The 16899-nt window shown below is 41.5% G+C and overlaps 1 protein-coding gene across 2 annotated transcripts in view; it reads left to right on the top strand.

Moving 5' to 3' along the window:
* zgc:162952 (PKc_LIMK_like_unk domain-containing protein) overlaps positions 1-16899 on the top strand; it is an 87856-nt gene that overhangs the window by 38698 nt on the left and 32259 nt on the right. The window contains exon 3 of one of the 2 annotated variants that reach the window (XM_063073950.1): positions 8326-8447. The exons of the other annotated variant lie outside the window; for it this stretch is intronic. Coding sequence (XP_062930020.1) covers positions 8326-8447 — 122 coding nt within the window. The remainder of the gene's footprint in view (positions 1-8325; positions 8448-16899) is intronic. 2 annotated transcript variants of the gene reach the window in all.

Here is a 16899-nt window from a genome sequence, read left to right as displayed (position 1 = left end):
GGTGTAAATGAGAGAAGATTTAAAAATGTGAGGTGCAAAGGGACTTGGGAGTCCTTGTGCAGGATTCTCTAAAGGTTAACTTGAAGATTGAGTCATTGGTAAGGAAGACAACTGCGCTGCTGGCACTATTTCAAGGGTTAGAATGTAAAAGTAAGGATGTAATACTGAGGCTTTATAACACATTGGTCAGATTGCACTTCAAGTATTGTGTTACGAGAATACACATAAAATTAAGATGTTTGCTGGCCTGGGCTAGCATCAGTGGCATCAGCAGTTGGTCTGCCACCTGCCCTCAGGGGAAGGAGAGATAAGGAACAATGGAGCAGCGTCTGGAGATGTGTAATGAAGGGATGTGGGAGAGAGAGCTGTCTGGAGCGGCTCCCCCCTTTGAACCCTGAACTGTTTGAAGTGATGGACAGGCGATACCCCAGCAGGGGGATAAAAAGGGACAGGTTCGCTAAGACGGACACACACGCCACCCGAGGTAACGAGACCCTGGAAGCGGTGCGCCTCTCACGAGTGGGTGAGAAGTGCCAGACAACGACAAGGGTGGAAAGGTACGATCAGCGGGAACCCGGTGTGTGTCCGCCCTTGCCTGGGTGCCGGGTTCACTGCAGAGGATCGACCGCATCTGGAGGAGGGGTCACAGTCGGTGACCTCAGGTGACATCACCAAGGACCCGCCCAAATGCCGTTTGTGAGCAATCTCGCTGGTCTGTGAGTGAAGCCGTTCTGAATGATGAGTTGTTCCTATTCTATGTCTCTCTTCCCCCACCTTGTCCATCGCCATGGCAACGATTACTGCGAACTGAACTACTAACTGGACTGAACTTTGAGTCATTTTGAAATTGGTCATTTACCCCTAGACAACGATAGAGCTTGATTGATGCTGTTATCTTAATTCTGTGCACATGTGTGGTTATCATTGTTGAATTGTTGCATTTATTATCCTTTCGATTACTGTGTTGCTTGTTTCTTTAATAAAACTTTCTTAGTTCTAGTACTCCAGACTCCAACTGAGTGATCCATTTCTGCTGGTTTGGCAACCCAGTTACGGGGTACGTAACAATTGTGTGCAGTTTTGGGGCCCTTGTCTAAGAAAGGATGTGGTGGCATTGGTGAGGGTCCAGAGGAGCTTCATAAGATTGATTGCAGGAACGAAAGGGTTAATATGTGAGGACTGTTTAATAGCTCTGGGTCTGTACTTGCTGGAGTTTAGAAGAAAGAAGGGAGATCTCATTGAGGCCTATCAAATATTGAAAGGCCTAGATAGAGTGGATATGGAGAGGAAGTTTCCTATAGAGAGGGAGTCTAGGATTAGACTCAGAATAGAGGGATATCTATTTAGAATAGAAATGAGGAGAAATTTGCATTCCCACAGACGGCAATAGAAGCCATGTCATTGGGTATGTTTAAAGCGGAGGTTGATGGGTTCTTGATTAGTAAGGACATGAAAGATTATGGGGAGATGGCAGGAGATTGGAGTTGAGAAGGATAATAACTCAGCTATGATGGAATGGTGGCACAGACTGGATGGTCCAAATGGCCTAATTCTGCTCCAGTGTCTTACGGTCTAACATTCTATGTATTATTTTTTTTAAATTTATTTGTCTTTTGCACATTTAATGTTTGCCAATTTTTATATTTTTTTTGTAAATTCTACTTAATTCTTTATTTTCCTGTAAATGCCTGCAAGACCATGAATCTGAAGGGATATATGGTAACATGTATGCACTTTGATAATAAATTATACTCGGAACTTTGATCCGAGATTCATCAGAATTTCTCCTTGTGCTATTATTGATCTTCCTGATCCCATGGGTCTGCTCTCCGGACACCCAAGATGTATAAGCTGTGACCTCTCGTCTCTGCTGTGGCCACAGCTCTTTTTTTAGAGGCAAGAGGTGGCCTGCACTGCCATGAAATAAAATCATGGCCGAGCTGATTGTAATCTTTACTCTCAGGAATCGATCAACCTTTTATTGTATTTCCACTACTCTTGGAGCAGGGGCCCTACTTTGTACCTTGCAAAAGTATTGCTAATAATTAGCACGTGACTTGAGCGTTGTTCTTCGCGATCATTGTCTAACATCCTTTGGTCTCTGATCAATTCCTACAATGTAAAGTATTCTAATGTAATTCTACTATCTAAAAATGAAATGAAGGGAGAAAGTCGGTTATCCTGACTGGGATAACAAGGAATATGCTTGGATTCATTATTAAAGGTGTATGAACTGATTGAGAGAGACAGAGGAATAGATGGCTTTGTTGCCAAGTTTACAGATGATATGAAGATTGGTGGAGGGGCAGTTAGTGTTGAGGAAATAGGTAGGATGCAGAAGGACTTGAACAGATTAGGAGAATGGGCAAGAAAGTGGCAAATGAAATACAATGTTGGAAAATGCATAGTCGTGCACTTAGTAGAAATAAATGTGTGGACTATTTTCTAAACTGGGAGAAAATCCAGGAATCTGAGATGCAGAGGGACTTGGGAGTCCTTGTGCAGAACCCCCTACAGGTTAACTTGCAGGTTGCGTCGGTGGTGAGGAAGGCAAATACCATGTTAGCATTCATTTCAAGAGGTCTAGAATAGGAAAGCGAGGATGTGATGCTGATGCTTTATAAGGCACTGGTGAGACCTCACCTTGAGTATTGTGAATAGTCTTGGGGCCCCTCATCTTAGAAAAGATGTGCTGGCATTGGAGAAGGTCCAGAGGAGGTTCACAAGGATGATTCCAGGAATGAAAGGATTATCATGCGAGGAATGTTGGCTCTGGGTCTGTACTTGCTGGAATTCAGAAGGATGAAGGGGGATCTCATGGAAACCTTTCGAATGTTGAAAGGCCTAGACAGAGTAGATGTGTAAAGGATGTTTCCCAATGTGGAAGAGTCTAGGAAAAGGGGGAACAGCCTCAGGATAGAGGGGCACCCTTTCAAAACAGATGCGGAGAAATTTCTTTATCCAAAGGGTGGTGAATTTGCGGAATTTGTTGCCGCATGCAGCTGTGGAGGCCAGGTCGTTGGGTGTATTTAAGGCAGAGGTTAATAGGTTCTTGACTGGACAAGGCATCAAAGGTTATAGGGAAAAGGCCGGGAACTGGGCTCGAGGAGAAGATTTAAAAAAAAAAGGATCAGCCATGATTGAATGGTGGAGCAGACTGGATGGGCCAGATGGCCTATTTCTGCTCCAATGTCTTCTGGTCTTATGAGACAGCACAGAAACATGACTTTCAACCCATTGAGTTCATGCTGACCATTAATCCCATTTACTCTAATCATGCATTAATCCCTTCTTTTTTAAACATTCATCCCACCTTTTCATTAACTCTCCTCAGTTTCTACCACACAACAACTCAGTAGGGGCCAATTAACCTGCTAATCTGTATATTTCTGAGGAACCAGAGCACCCAGAGGAAGCCGACTTGATGACAGGAAATAAACTCCACACAACACTTAAGTCTCAGGATTCAGCGTGGTCAGGGCCCAAACCTTTGGAAAATGATGGCAGGATTGCTCGAAGTCAGCATGGATTTGCAAAAAGGAGAAAATAAAGATTTGAATAAAAGAAAAATCTAAAACACAATTACAAAGATGGAAATCTGAAATGTAGTCTGAAAACATTTGGAAAAATTCACTGATCAAGCATCATTTATATATTTTTTAAATTAATAGCTCCATTACACCACCCCATTACTGACATTTCCTCTGCGTCACCCATTGCTCTCCTGACCTTCTCTGCTATCTGGAATGATTGACTCTCTCCTCAATTTTGATGAAGCGTTTTGACCTGAAGCATTAACTACCTCTTTCCAGAATTAGTACCTGACCTGTTGAGTTTTTCCAGCATTTTGGTTTATATTAAATAAAATAAAAAGCTCCTATTCTGAGTGGTAAGAAATGAGTAGTCAGTACTTGGACCTCACCTTTTACGCAATATATGTTAGTGAATTAGGTTTTTTATTAATTCATTGTCGAGAGATGGGAACAGGATGTGGTGACACCCAAATGACCATCTATGTCAATCATTGAAATTAAGCATACGAGTGCAGCAAGCGTTTAATGAGGAAAATGGTATGCTGACCGTCATAGAGGAACTGGGGAGCAGAGAAGGGATGTCTTGCCTTGCCTCAGTGCAACCAACCTTCAGAGTATGCTTGTATAATATCTTCAATGTCCAGAGGTACTCTAGAACAGGGGTCCATAGACACTTTGCTTAATGGTATTGGTCCATGGCATAAAATAGGTTGGGAACCCCTGCTCTTAAAACAACTTGTAAGCAAGGGGCAAATAGATTTAGAGATTGTGTCTTGACAGGTAAATGTGTGGCCATACCATGGTGCAGTGACTAAACTTAGGCCAAAATTTGATGCTTTCAAGATGAAGGGCTAGAGATGATTAGAGCCGTAGAATAATACATTATTTTAGTTCCTTTTCGATAAACTTGAAGGGATTTGTCAGACATGACTCCCACACATAAAACCTGATTAGACCATGACTATCCAAATGATGGTAAATCTCGTTACTCAAAATTCTTCTAGTAATGTCCCTACAACTGAAAGACTGAAGTCATGCTAACAGACCTGTAGTTCCCAGGCCTGTCCTTGCTTTCCTTGAACAAAGGAATAACATTAACCACCCTCCAGTCATCTCGACTAAGCAAGTCTCTCTACAAAGACCTCTGTAATTTCTTCACTGGCCTCCCATAGGTTGCAGGGTGCCCATGGTCAGTCCCTGTGGATTTGCCCACCTTAATGCACCTCAGATCTGCAGTCACCTGCTCCCTTGTGTTATGGATATGTTTCAACACCTTACTACTTGTCGCCCTCATTTCTGTAGCATTCATGATTTCCATATTTCCTCTGAGAGTGTCTTCCGAGTAAACACTAAAGAGAAATAGCCATTAACAATCCTGACCGTTACCGAGATAGAAAATTTGACTTCCATGAAGGAACTTGAAAATATTAAGACTTTCAAAACTAAGATGTTTAATCAGAAGTCAATGTTCGTTCGGAAATAGATGGATGTCAGTTGAATGATTCTTGGTGTGCTGTGGATTTTCAAAAGACCTGAAGTTTACTGGCAGCAAGCAAATTGGGAAGTAGTTGTTGGGATAAAGGCAATGTTGTTGGAAAGCATCCTAAGGTATGTTTGTGGGCTCACTACCAAGAGCTCAAATATATGATTTGGGAAGACTCTGCAAGTAATTGTGAAGATAATGTGGATTCTAAATGGAGGAAAAAATTCAAGGAAGATGGAAGGATAACTGATGTTCACAAAGTTATATTGGTATTAAACAAATGTAAGTGTCCCCTTAATACAAATAGTTTCGATGTTAATAGAGAACTAAAGGATTTGAAGGCACATTGATTTTGTGTCCCATCTAGATGATGGCACTGAATCAGAATTAAGTTGATTATTACTGACATAGTGTCTTGTAAAAGTATTCTGCTTCGCAACTGTTTGTTCACGTAAATGAGTATTACCACCAACAATTTTGATCAATTTAACTGAGAATTTTTATTTGTGAATCGCATACACATTGTTCCACAGTAGAGCCCAAAATACAGGGAAAATTGTAAAGCATGAAAAACTATAAAAATCCAAAAACTGAAATATCAGTAGCTCAAAAGTATTCATCCCCCTTTGCTCAGTACTTAATGGAGCCACCTCTCGCAGTTATTACAGACGGTAGTCTTTTTTGGATAAGTCTCTGTTAGCTTTGCACAGTGTGATGGAGCAAGATTTGCCCATTCCTCCTTGCAAAATTGCTTAGGCTGTGCCAGGTTAGTTGGGGAGTGGTGGTAGACAGCATTCTTGAGGTCTCACCGGAGATGTTCGATCATGTTAATGTCAAGATTTTGACTGGGCCACTCAAGGACATCACTTTTCTTCATTTGAAACCACTCCATGGTTGCTCTGGCAGAGTCCTTTGGGTCATTGTCCTTCTGAAAGACTAACTTCCTCCCCAGTCTAGGTTTTCTGGCAGATATGAACAGGTTTTTATACAGGATCTCTCCTGGATATTTAGCCACATTCATCTTCCCATCAATCCTGACCAGATTGCCAGTCCCAGCTGCTGAAAAGCATCCTGATATCATGATGCTACCTCCACCATACTTTATGGTAGAGATGGTGTTACCTGGCTGATGTGCAATATTAGAATTTTGCCACTTCTTTTGCTTAGTGTTCAGGCCAAAATATTCTGCTTTAGTCTCAACCGACCAGAAGACCTTCGTCCACATGTTTACAGTATCTTCTAAGTGATGCTTTGCAAAATCTTTATGGGCAAGGATATGCTTTTTTTTTTAAAAGCCCGGGAATCTTCCTTGTACTCTTCCATAAATATACGTAGATTGTGGAGAACTGAACTTCATCTGCAGTTGCAACTACTGACTTCTGCAACTCACCCAGAGTGACTGTTGGTGCCACAGTAGCCTCTCTTACAAGTGCCATTCTTCTCTGGTGACCAAGTTTGGAGGGGCAGCCCAAGTTTGGCAGCGTGGCTGCGGTTTCCTATTTTTTCCACTTTTTCACGATCGACTGCACTGAGCTCTGAGCTATGTTCAGTGTCTTTGGGATGGTCTTGAAGCCGCCTTTCCCAGATTTGTGTTCATGGACGGTTCAGAATCTGATGGCAGAGAGGCTGTTTCTAAAATTTTGAGTGTGGGTCTTTGGGCTCCTGTACCATCTCCCCAGTGATAGTAATGCAGGAGGCACGATCTAGATTAGGTGGTGAGGGTCTTTAGTGATGGATGCTGCCTTCCTGAGGTCCCACTTTTGAGCATGTCTTTAGTAGCAAGGGGGGTTGTGCCTGTGATGGAACTGGCTGAGTCTAGAATCTTCTACAACCTCTTATGATCCTGTGCTTTGGAGGCTCTATACAGCCAATCAAAATGCTCTCCAAGGTACCTCTGCAGAAATTTGCAGATTTGGCTTGGCTTTGGTGAAGCACCAAATCTGCTCAAACTCCTAATGAAGTGGAGCTGCTGGCATACCTTCTTCATGACTGCATCAATGTGTGGGGCTCAGGACAGATCCTCTGAGATGTTGATGCTCAGGAAGCTGAAGTGGATCACTGAGTATGTCCCTGTTCACTGCCGGTTTTGGTTCCTTAAATAATAAAAAAAAAAATATATTATTTGGAGAGGCCACTTCATTGCTAGAGCAGCTGGTCAAAAATGTACAAAATGGGGCCTCTTCTGTGGATCTGGCAATGGTCCCTTTATTGTGGCAGTTTAAAGGATCTTTAACTCAAAATCCAGTTCTGATTGCTTGCTGCTAATGAAAATAAAACCTGAGGTAGTGCTGTTTCTGTCAACAATCCGTGCTGTGTCCTGATCATCAATTCTAATGAAAGATCATTGATCAAAAATGCTCTTTCTCTCCTCATCCTTAATTTAATCCGCTGAGTTTTCAAACTTTTCTGTTTAGTATCAGTAGTAGGAAAGAATGGTAGAACAAAACAGCTGGTGTTAGCCAAGCAATTGGACAGTCTTATTTGTGCTCTGATGTTTCAAAGGGAAAGGTAGAGTATTTGGAAGGTTTCTAATTTTTTGGGGTTACCTATTGAATTATTCCGTGTGATGTTGTGCTAAAACAATGCCGAGGCTATTGATGCTTTACCATAAAACTTTCAGAAACTACAGTTGCACAGTTAAACAGGAACTCTTGTGTCTAAGTTGGCCTAAGACCACAGAATTTGTAAGAGACTTGGCACTGACAGACACTATATTTGTTTTGTGTGTGTTTATTTATATTTGTATTTATTTATTTCTGTGTGTGCACTTTTAAGCAATGCGTTAAATCTTAATAACTAAGCAATTCGTCTTGTAACAAAATTTGAATTTATACAAGTGCAGAGTTTAATTCTTTCAGATTTTAATTATTGTTAGAAATACTTCAGGATTAAAAGACCTGCATGCATTTGTAACGTTCTCCTCCTTTTACCTCCTTGATCCAACTACTTTCCTCTCATTATTTCACTGTCTGTGTAGTTGTCAGTAGTATTAAACTTGCTGTCCCTGGTTCTCTCATTGCATGACAGACAAGTTGTGCATTTAAAGTGATGTATGTTTGCTTCTCCTGTTCCTGCAGCTAGCAGATGCTGTTATTCCCTGTAGCAGATGTTGATTTTCTAACCACCACAACGATGCTGAATAGCAAGGTCAAAAATAATGCATAGGAATGTGTATATACAGAGAACATGCCAATGAATTTCTATCCTTGGAAAGATGTCACTGAAAACATGGGTTAAAAACTGCCTTGTTAACCAACTCTGTTTCTTTCATGGGATTTATTTGATAATATTCTCTTCCCCTTTTAACAGGTAACTCATAACACCACTAATAAAGTAATGGTGGTAAAAATTTACAAGAAGGATGTTGACCAAGATGTCATTGTACGTGAGATTAGCCTCCTTCAGAAACTCTCTCATCCAAACATTGTCAGGTAAAGTGTTCGAAACGATCCTCGTGCTTCATTACAAAGTTCCTTAGGATTGCATTAAATGATGGTAATTGCAAAATGTAGTAATATCTCTTTGCCTCAGTGGATACTAAATAGAAAAATCAATTTTATTTTTCTTTGTTCTTGCATTGCAGGTGATGTTGAAATCTGCTCAATTTTAGTTGCTCTTGCAGACCTTAACCTGTAAGTTTGTTAGTCCAGTTGAAGACAGTGTTTAAGTGAGACTAGATTTGAGTTATAAGTTGCTTTTAGTACAATACATTAGTGATTTATTGCATCTAATTCCACAATCTACTAGTTCAGTTTCAGAGCAGCTGTATCACCATACTTGGAATTTTGTCTACAATAAAACAAAAATGCTGGAAATATTATCCCCTAATTTCCTCACACACTGCATCTGTACAGATGTATATCTCTTGTGTTAATCCAAGTATCAAAGGCAGAGAGATCATTTCTTTTCTGATCTTGACTATAAAGCCTCCCCACTTAGCAAATGTCATGTCCATTTATAGAAAATTCTTCAGTGGTTGACAAGTTACTGGACTTCGAATATACAACGTAGATCATCTTTACGATGTATATGACACTGGTCATTTTTTACTACAGAAGTTATAATCTAAAGAATTTAGATTTGCATTTTATAGCAATGAAAATATTAGAAGTTATTCAAGGAAATATGAGCACTGGATAAAGATTTGTGATCTAGGAAAGTTCCTGTATTTAGCTGCTTTGCTTTTCAGACTTTCAAGTTATTGTGGGTAGTTTTAACTTCCCTAATGCTGACTGCAACTATCATGCTGAGGGCTCGTATAGGGTCGAATTTAAGTGTGTCCTGGAAATTTTTCTTGAGCAATATTCAGCAAATTTAGCAATATGGACCAATTAGTGGGGGAGCAACCTTGACTTCCTCTTGGGAAATGTTGCACAATAGATGGGGAATATCTGACATAATATTTCTCATCTGTAAATGTTGCCTGGATTGGAGAGCGTGCCTTATGAGAATAGGTTGAGTGAACTTGGTCTTTTCTCCTTGGAGTGACGGAGGATGAGAGGTGACCTGATAGAGGTGTACAAGATGATGAGAGGCATTGATAGTGTGGATGGTCAAAGGCTTTTTCCCAGGGCTGAAATGGTTAACATGAAGGGTATAGTTTTAAGATGCTTGGAAGTAGGTACAGAGGGGATGTAAGGGTTAAGTTTTTCACCCAGAGTGGTGGGTGCATGGAATGCACTGCCAGCAACAGTGGTAGAGGTGGATATAATAGTGTCTTTTAAGAGACTCCTAGGTAGGTACATGGAGCTTAGAACAATAGAGGTGGGGAAATTCTAGGCAGTTTCTAGAGTAGGTTACATGGTAGGCACAACATTGTGGGCTGAATGGCCTCAATGTGCTGTAGATTTCTGTGTATATACCATGCAGCAAGTTATGAAAGCTAGAAATTTTGGAGAAGAGAATACTGATGTTTTGAAACATAACCACATTACAAAAGATAGGTGCTGATGAACTTAAGGTTTGCAAAGGTGAATAGAATCTCATTAGGTGTACTCTAGGACATTGTGAAAAGCTTGGGTTTGGGGGCTTGTCTCTTCCTAGTTACCCTTTATTCTTAATATACTTAGAGAAACTTTTGGGATTCTCCTTTACCTTGTCTGCCAAGGATATCACATGTCCTCTTCTCGCCCTCCTGTTTCCTCCTAACTGTAAATCTAGAATAGTGTGTGCAGTTTTAGTCTCCTAAGCTCCTTTTCTTTTTTTAAAAAAAAAAGATGCAGTATGGAATCCAAAGACTAATTCCTGGGAAGTGAATGTTGTCCTATAGTGATAGGCCAGACAGTTTGGTCTTGTAATCGTTGGAGTTTAAAAGAATGTGGGAAGGTAAAGAAGAATGATAAAAATAAGATACTGAGGAGATTTGACAGGATAGGTGCTGTGATGTCTCCAGTAGTAGAAGATTATGATCAAAGGATTCAGCCGCAAAATTACAGATCTGTCATTTAAAATCGAGGACCATCAATCTTAAAATTCTTCCTCTTCCTCTTCAGTTTGACTGTGGCTGAACTCTGTAAGCCTTGTGTGCCAGTTTTCCCTGAACATCTCAATTCCTTGATTAAAATGTGTTTAATCATCTGGCTGTCACCACCATTAGGGTATCTGAGGAAGAACTACTTCACCTAAATAATGGTTGCAGTGTGGACTGCAGTGTGAGTGGAAACAGAGACTTGACATTTTAAGTAATATCTGGGACCAGCACTTGAATCTCTGGAATGCCATCTCATATGTGAAATGGCAGTTCCGGATCAAACTTGAATCGCTGTGGGATGTTCGACAGCTGTGGCGGGGCTTGAATGCCGTTACTTATAAAGTGAAATGAAGCAACATGGGTGACAACAACGCTTTGCTTCCAGGTGAGCTCAGTACCTCCTATGCTGGCTTTGACTGTCAAAACACAGGGGAACCTTCATGAACTCCGACAGCCCCCAATGACCCTGTGACTTCATTCTTTGAGAACAGCCTTAAGGAGGATGAACCCATGGAAAGCATGTGATACATATTGGGTATGTGGCCAATTACTAAAGACCTGCGCTGATCAACTGAGTGTTCACCGATACCTTTAACCTCTTTCTTCAGCAGTCCGAGGTACCCTCCTACTTCAAGCAGTCTTCAATTATACCGGTGCTTAAGAAGAATGTGGTAACCTGCCTGAATGGCTGTCATCCAGTAGTGCTTACATGCACTGTGCTGAAGTACTTTGAGAGGTTGGTGATGAAACACATCAACTCCCGCCTGAGAAGCATCTTGGATCCACTCCAGTCTGCCTGCTGGCACAACAGGTCCACGGCAGATGACATTTCATTGGCTCTTCACTCAATCCTGGAACATCTGGAAAGCAACAATGCATAAATCAGGTTGCTCTTTATCAACTACAGCTTGGCATTCAATACTATCAGCCCCTCGAAACTAATCAATAAGCTTCGAGACCTTGGCTTCAACACCAGCTGTGGAATTGAATCCTTTATTTCCTCACTTGCAGAACCCAGTCAGGTCAGATTGGCAAAAACATCTCTTCCACAACCTCCATCAGCACCGATGCACTGTAAGGCTGTGTGCTTAGCCCCCTGCTCTATGACTGTGTGAGGCTAAGCACAGTTCCAATACCATATTTCAATTGGGTGATGAAACTACAGTCACACGCTGAATCAAAGGCGGCGAAGAATCAGCATATAGGAGGCAGAGTGAAAATCTGGCTGAGTGGTGCCACAGCAACCTCTCACCCAGTGTCAACAAGACCAAGGAGCTGATCATTGACTTCAGGCAGAGGAAGCCAGAGGTGCATGAGCTAGTCATCATTGTAGGATCAGAGGTAGAGTGGATCAGCAGCTTTAAATTCTTCTGTGTTCTCATTTGTGAGGATCAGTCTTGGGCCCAGCAGGTAATGCAATTCCAAGAAAGCACAGCAAGGCCTCTACATAGAAGCCTGCGAAGGGTTCAGCATGATATCTAAAACTTTGGCGAACTTCTACAGATGTGTGCTGGAGAATACATTGACTGGTTGTACCATGACCTGGTGTGGAAACACCATTGCCCTTGAATGGAAAAGCCTACGAAAAGTATTGGGTATGGCCCAGTTCAAAACGGGTAAAGCCCTCCCAGCCATTGAACACATCTACGTGGAGTGCTGTCGCAGGAAATGAGCATCATTATCAAGGACCCCCACCATCCAGGCGGTGTTCAGTTCTCATTGCTGCTAGCTATCAGGAAGAAAGTACAGGAGCCTCAGGACCTGGTTTAGGAACAGTTATTACCCCTCAACCATCAAGCGCTTGGATAGAGCAGATAATTCACCCAGCTTCACTTGCCCCATCACTGAAATGTTCTCACAACCTATGGACTCACTTTCAAAGACTCTTCATCTCATGTTCTCGATATTTATCGCTTATTTATTTGTCATTATTTTATTTTGCATTTGCGCAGTTTGTTGCCTTTTGCACATTGGTTGTTTGTCCTGTTGGGTGTGGTCTTTCATTGATTCTGTTGTGTTTCTTGGATGCCCTCCAGAAAATATATCCCAGGGTTGTATATGGTGACATGTACTTTCATATAAATTTACTTTGAACTTGAACTTTGAATTGCTCAGGCTGGGAAGGCTATGGACCGAGTGCTGCTAAAGGGACGGATATTTGATGGTCGACGTTGATGTGGTGCACTATAGAGCCTGTTTCCAGATGTGCAACATTATGACTCAACGTGCACAGCCAGCAAACATTTGCAGGCTGCTTTTCAGCTGATCCAATTGCCTCTGAAGGAATCCAATCTAAATATAGCCCTCCAGCCAGTAAACTTGGTTCAGACTAAACCCTGTTAGTCAACTTTGACGTAATGGAAAGTGGAACAATGAAAATCCCTTGTACCAACAGAAAAATGTTTAGAAATGCTGAGTCTGACTTGTAGGTTAGATAGCTGAACATGAGACAAAATGCTGATGTTTGCTGTTGTCTTCTTGTGACCGCTTGTGACATTGATCATGCGTGTATCCTGTATCATTACATATAAAGTGTGGAAAATAGTATTGATTGTAAAATACATCAAAATTCATGCTCTGTCCGCCAGAAAAAGCAGCAACTCTGGATGGCCATCTATTTCAATTCTACTTCCCTTCCCATTCTGATATGTCAGTCCATGGCTTCCTTTACTGCCTTGATGAGGTCACACTCAGGTTGGAGGAGCAACCCTTTATATTCTATCTGGGTAGCCTCCAGTCTGATGGCATGAATATCTGGTTAAATCTCTCCCTTGCCCCCCCCCCCCACTCATCACCATTCCCCGTTCCCATTTCCTCTCTCACTTTATCACTTTGCCTGCCCAACAACACCTCTGCAGCTCCTCCCCCCTTCCTTTCTTCCTTGGTCTTCTACCTTCTCCTATCAGATACCTCCTTCTCCAGCCCTTTATCTCTTTTACCAATCAACTCCCCTGCTCTTTACTTCACCCCATCCCACTCTCCTGGTTTCACGAATCATCTACCACCTTGTACTACTTCCTCCCCTCCCCTCCACCTTCTAACTCTGACTTCTTAGCTTTTTTTTCCATGCCTGATGTAGGGTCTTGGCCTGAAATGTCGACTGTTTACTCTTGTCTATAGATGCTGCCTGCCCATTGCATTCCCCCAGCATTTTGTGTGTGTTGCCTTGGATTTCCAGCATCTGCTGATTTTTCTTACGTTTGTGATTCTGATGGGTCGCTAATTTTCTTTTACAAATTAACTTAAGTCAGTACTAAAACTACTCACCAAGCAGGTAGCTGGGCTTGAGGTAGAACAACTTAGAGATAGGGCCATCAGTTTTAGTCCTTGACTTGTAATTTCTTAGTTTGTGGCACTAGGGATCTGTGAATGAATGAGATAGCGATTTGCAACATATTGGTACTCGTTTACAAATGTTTAGCTTTTTAATTTCAGTCAATCTGATCAATTCTCTCTGAGCAGGATTTCAATTGGTTGAACATTATACTTTTCAAATCATTACAAATTGCTTCTTGCGACATTATAATGATACCAAAGTAATCAGAAACCTTTCAAATCAGAAAGCTCCAAAAGTCAATTAGAAAAGAGAATAATCCCCTTTACCTGCAACAATTTAAGCACCTCACCTTAAGAAGGGCTCCAAGGGGAACAAAATAATTGCGAGATTTAATTGCAAGAAGCAACTTAGAACCTGTAGTGTTAAGTGGTGAGGTGAGGCTCTCGGGCATATCATGTGACCCTCTTTGTTAGTAGGATTTGCCACTTGGAAGCATCATTGCAAACCTATTTATTCTGCAGACAGTTTAATCCTAATGATATTCAGAAGTTTAAAAGCACAATTTTATAGTTTGCATGCTTCGGATTTTTTCTTTATTTGCTGAATGGTTCTCTATTCCTAACAGAATAAACAAATGTGTTCTTACTCTATTTTCTCTCCCTCGGTTAAATTCTCTGACTGGGGTTTTTTGCAAGGATCTAATCAGAATCAGAGATTCAGTTGTCGGTCTGATTCTTTTTTTTCCTCTCCCATTAATCTTTTCAATTGTGGAAGGCTTCAGAACTATGCCAGATTTTGGTGTACAGCAACTGAACAACGTGACAAAACATTAGTAAGTTGCATCTGTGTAAACAGCACATGGGAGGATGTAGGATTTTGTGAATAAAACATATGAGAGTCATTTGTTGTGCCTAACAAAAGCCCAGCCCTTTACTGCCATTATGAATAAACCAAAAGCAGTTGCTTTGCACTGACATCATTATGTCAGACACCGCCTGTTAAAGTGAACACCATAACTCAATGACGGTGTTTGTGAATTATGTAGAGCAGTTTCTATTATGAACAATGTGTGTCATCTATTACATTACCCTACAAGGACATTAAGGAGTGATGATGAACAGAAAGACTTGGGGGTCTGTCTATATTTCCCTGATTGTGCCAATACAGACCGGTTGGTTGTTTGGTTACCAATTAACCTACTAAGTGGTATGTCCTTGCACTTTTGGAGGAAGCCTGTGTGATCACAAGGCAAACGTACAAATTCCTTACAGGCAGTGGTGGGAATTGATCCTGGGTCACCTGTACTGTAAAGCACTGTGCTAAACACCACACTACTGTGTCACCCATGCTTGTCCCCAAAGGTTGAGGAGTTGAATATAAGAGTTAGGACAGTAAAGTTGTGACTTTACAAAACATTGGTTAGGCCATAACTGCAATATTGTGCAGGTCCATTTGCCACCAGAGAACTTGGCTATGGGCTGAGTTTGGATAGGCTGTGCTTCTCTCCCTGAAGCCAAGGTGGTTGCAGAATGCCCTGAAAGAGGTGTATAAAATTATGAGGCATAAATAGAACTCATAGTTGGAATCCATTTCTCATGATAGGGGTGTCAAAAACAAGAGGCCAAAGTTTTTAAGATGCGAGGAATGAGCTTAAAAGGAGATTTGATGGGAAGAGTACGATTGATATCTGGAATGTTTGGCCAGTGGAGGTAATGGCATCAGATATAATCTGTAATTAAAGAGACATTTAGACAGATACTTGAATAGGCAAGGCATAGATGAATACATTCCTAATGTGGGCAGGTATTAGATAAAAGAGTAAAAAGGTCGGCATGGATGTGGAGGACTGAATGGCCCATTTCTGTACAATTGTGACTCACTAATGCCACCATTTAACGTACCTGTTTCCACTTCAATAACACGCCCAGACCCTACAACACATCTGCTTTGGAACATTTCATTCATAATTTCGATCCCAGTTGACTTGAATATTCAAATGTGTACCTGCCAACCTTTATTGTTCTCATCCCCAATAACTCAAAGATCTCACTCATGTCCTAACTTGTAGCAAATCCCACTCATCCATCGTCCTTGTACTTATTGGCTGACAAACGCTTATGGTTCTGCAGTGCCTTGATTTTCCACAATCTGTCTTACCCTCTCCATCCTGCGCAATGCCTGAGGTATCTGCACTCCTTAATGAGCTGCTTGCTCATTCTTAAATCATCGCCTCCATCACTGGCACCCATGCTTTCAGCTGCCAACATTGCAAGTTATGAAATCTGAGGGAAGTGAGATTGGTAAAAAGAAGATATGAGATGGATCTGGTCAGCAGGATTAAAGAAACTCCCAGGAGATTTTATAGGTATGTGGAGAGTAAAAGGGTGGCTAGGAGAGAATAAAAATCAAGATGTGGAACCACAGGAGATGGGAAGGAATTTAGTGAATATTTCTGATTGGTTTTTACAGTGGAGAAAATAATGGATGCTAAAGGAATGAGTGTTGACTTGCAGCACATACAAATTACCAGGGAGTAGGTATTGGCAGTCTTAAAGGGTATTAAATTGGACGTATGTCCTTAAGTGGATCGTTGGGATCTTCTGGGAAGCTAGGGAAGAAATTTATGAAGCCCTTGTGCAGAGGTATTTGCTTTGTCCTTAGCTATGGGTGAAGTCCCTGAAGACTGGGTGTGCCCAATGTTGTATCATTATTTAAGAAGGGCAATGAAGACTAGTTTGGGATCTACAGTTCAGTGAGGTAATTAATGTACGAGGTGCTGAGTGACAGGATCTGTCAGCGTTTCAGTAGACACTGAATGGTGTCAGTCTGCGTGGCTTTATGCATGCATGTCTGACAGGTTTCACAGGAGTAACCAAGAGGAACGGTGAGGGTAGAGCAGTAGACGTTTTCCATGTGGACATTAACGAGGCTTTTGTCAAGGTCCCCCATGGTAGGCTAGTGTGGAAGATTAGATAGTGTGGGATCCAGGAAGAAGTGGGCTGCTGAAGTCCTAATTGGTTCAATGGTAGGAAGCAGAGGGTCATGGGTGTTTGGCATGCTGCTCTTCATCTGTCAGGGCATCTAGCATAGGAATTGGCGTGTTATATTGCAGTTGTACAAGATGTTGCTAAGACTT

Source organism: Mobula hypostoma, chromosome 21 (genome assembly GCF_963921235.1).
Source record: "Mobula hypostoma chromosome 21, sMobHyp1.1, whole genome shotgun sequence".
NCBI lineage: Eukaryota > Metazoa > Chordata > Chondrichthyes > Myliobatiformes > Myliobatidae > Mobula > Mobula hypostoma.
The sequence above is the reverse complement of the archived record's forward strand: the minus strand, read 5'-3'. Positions and strand labels throughout refer to the sequence as shown.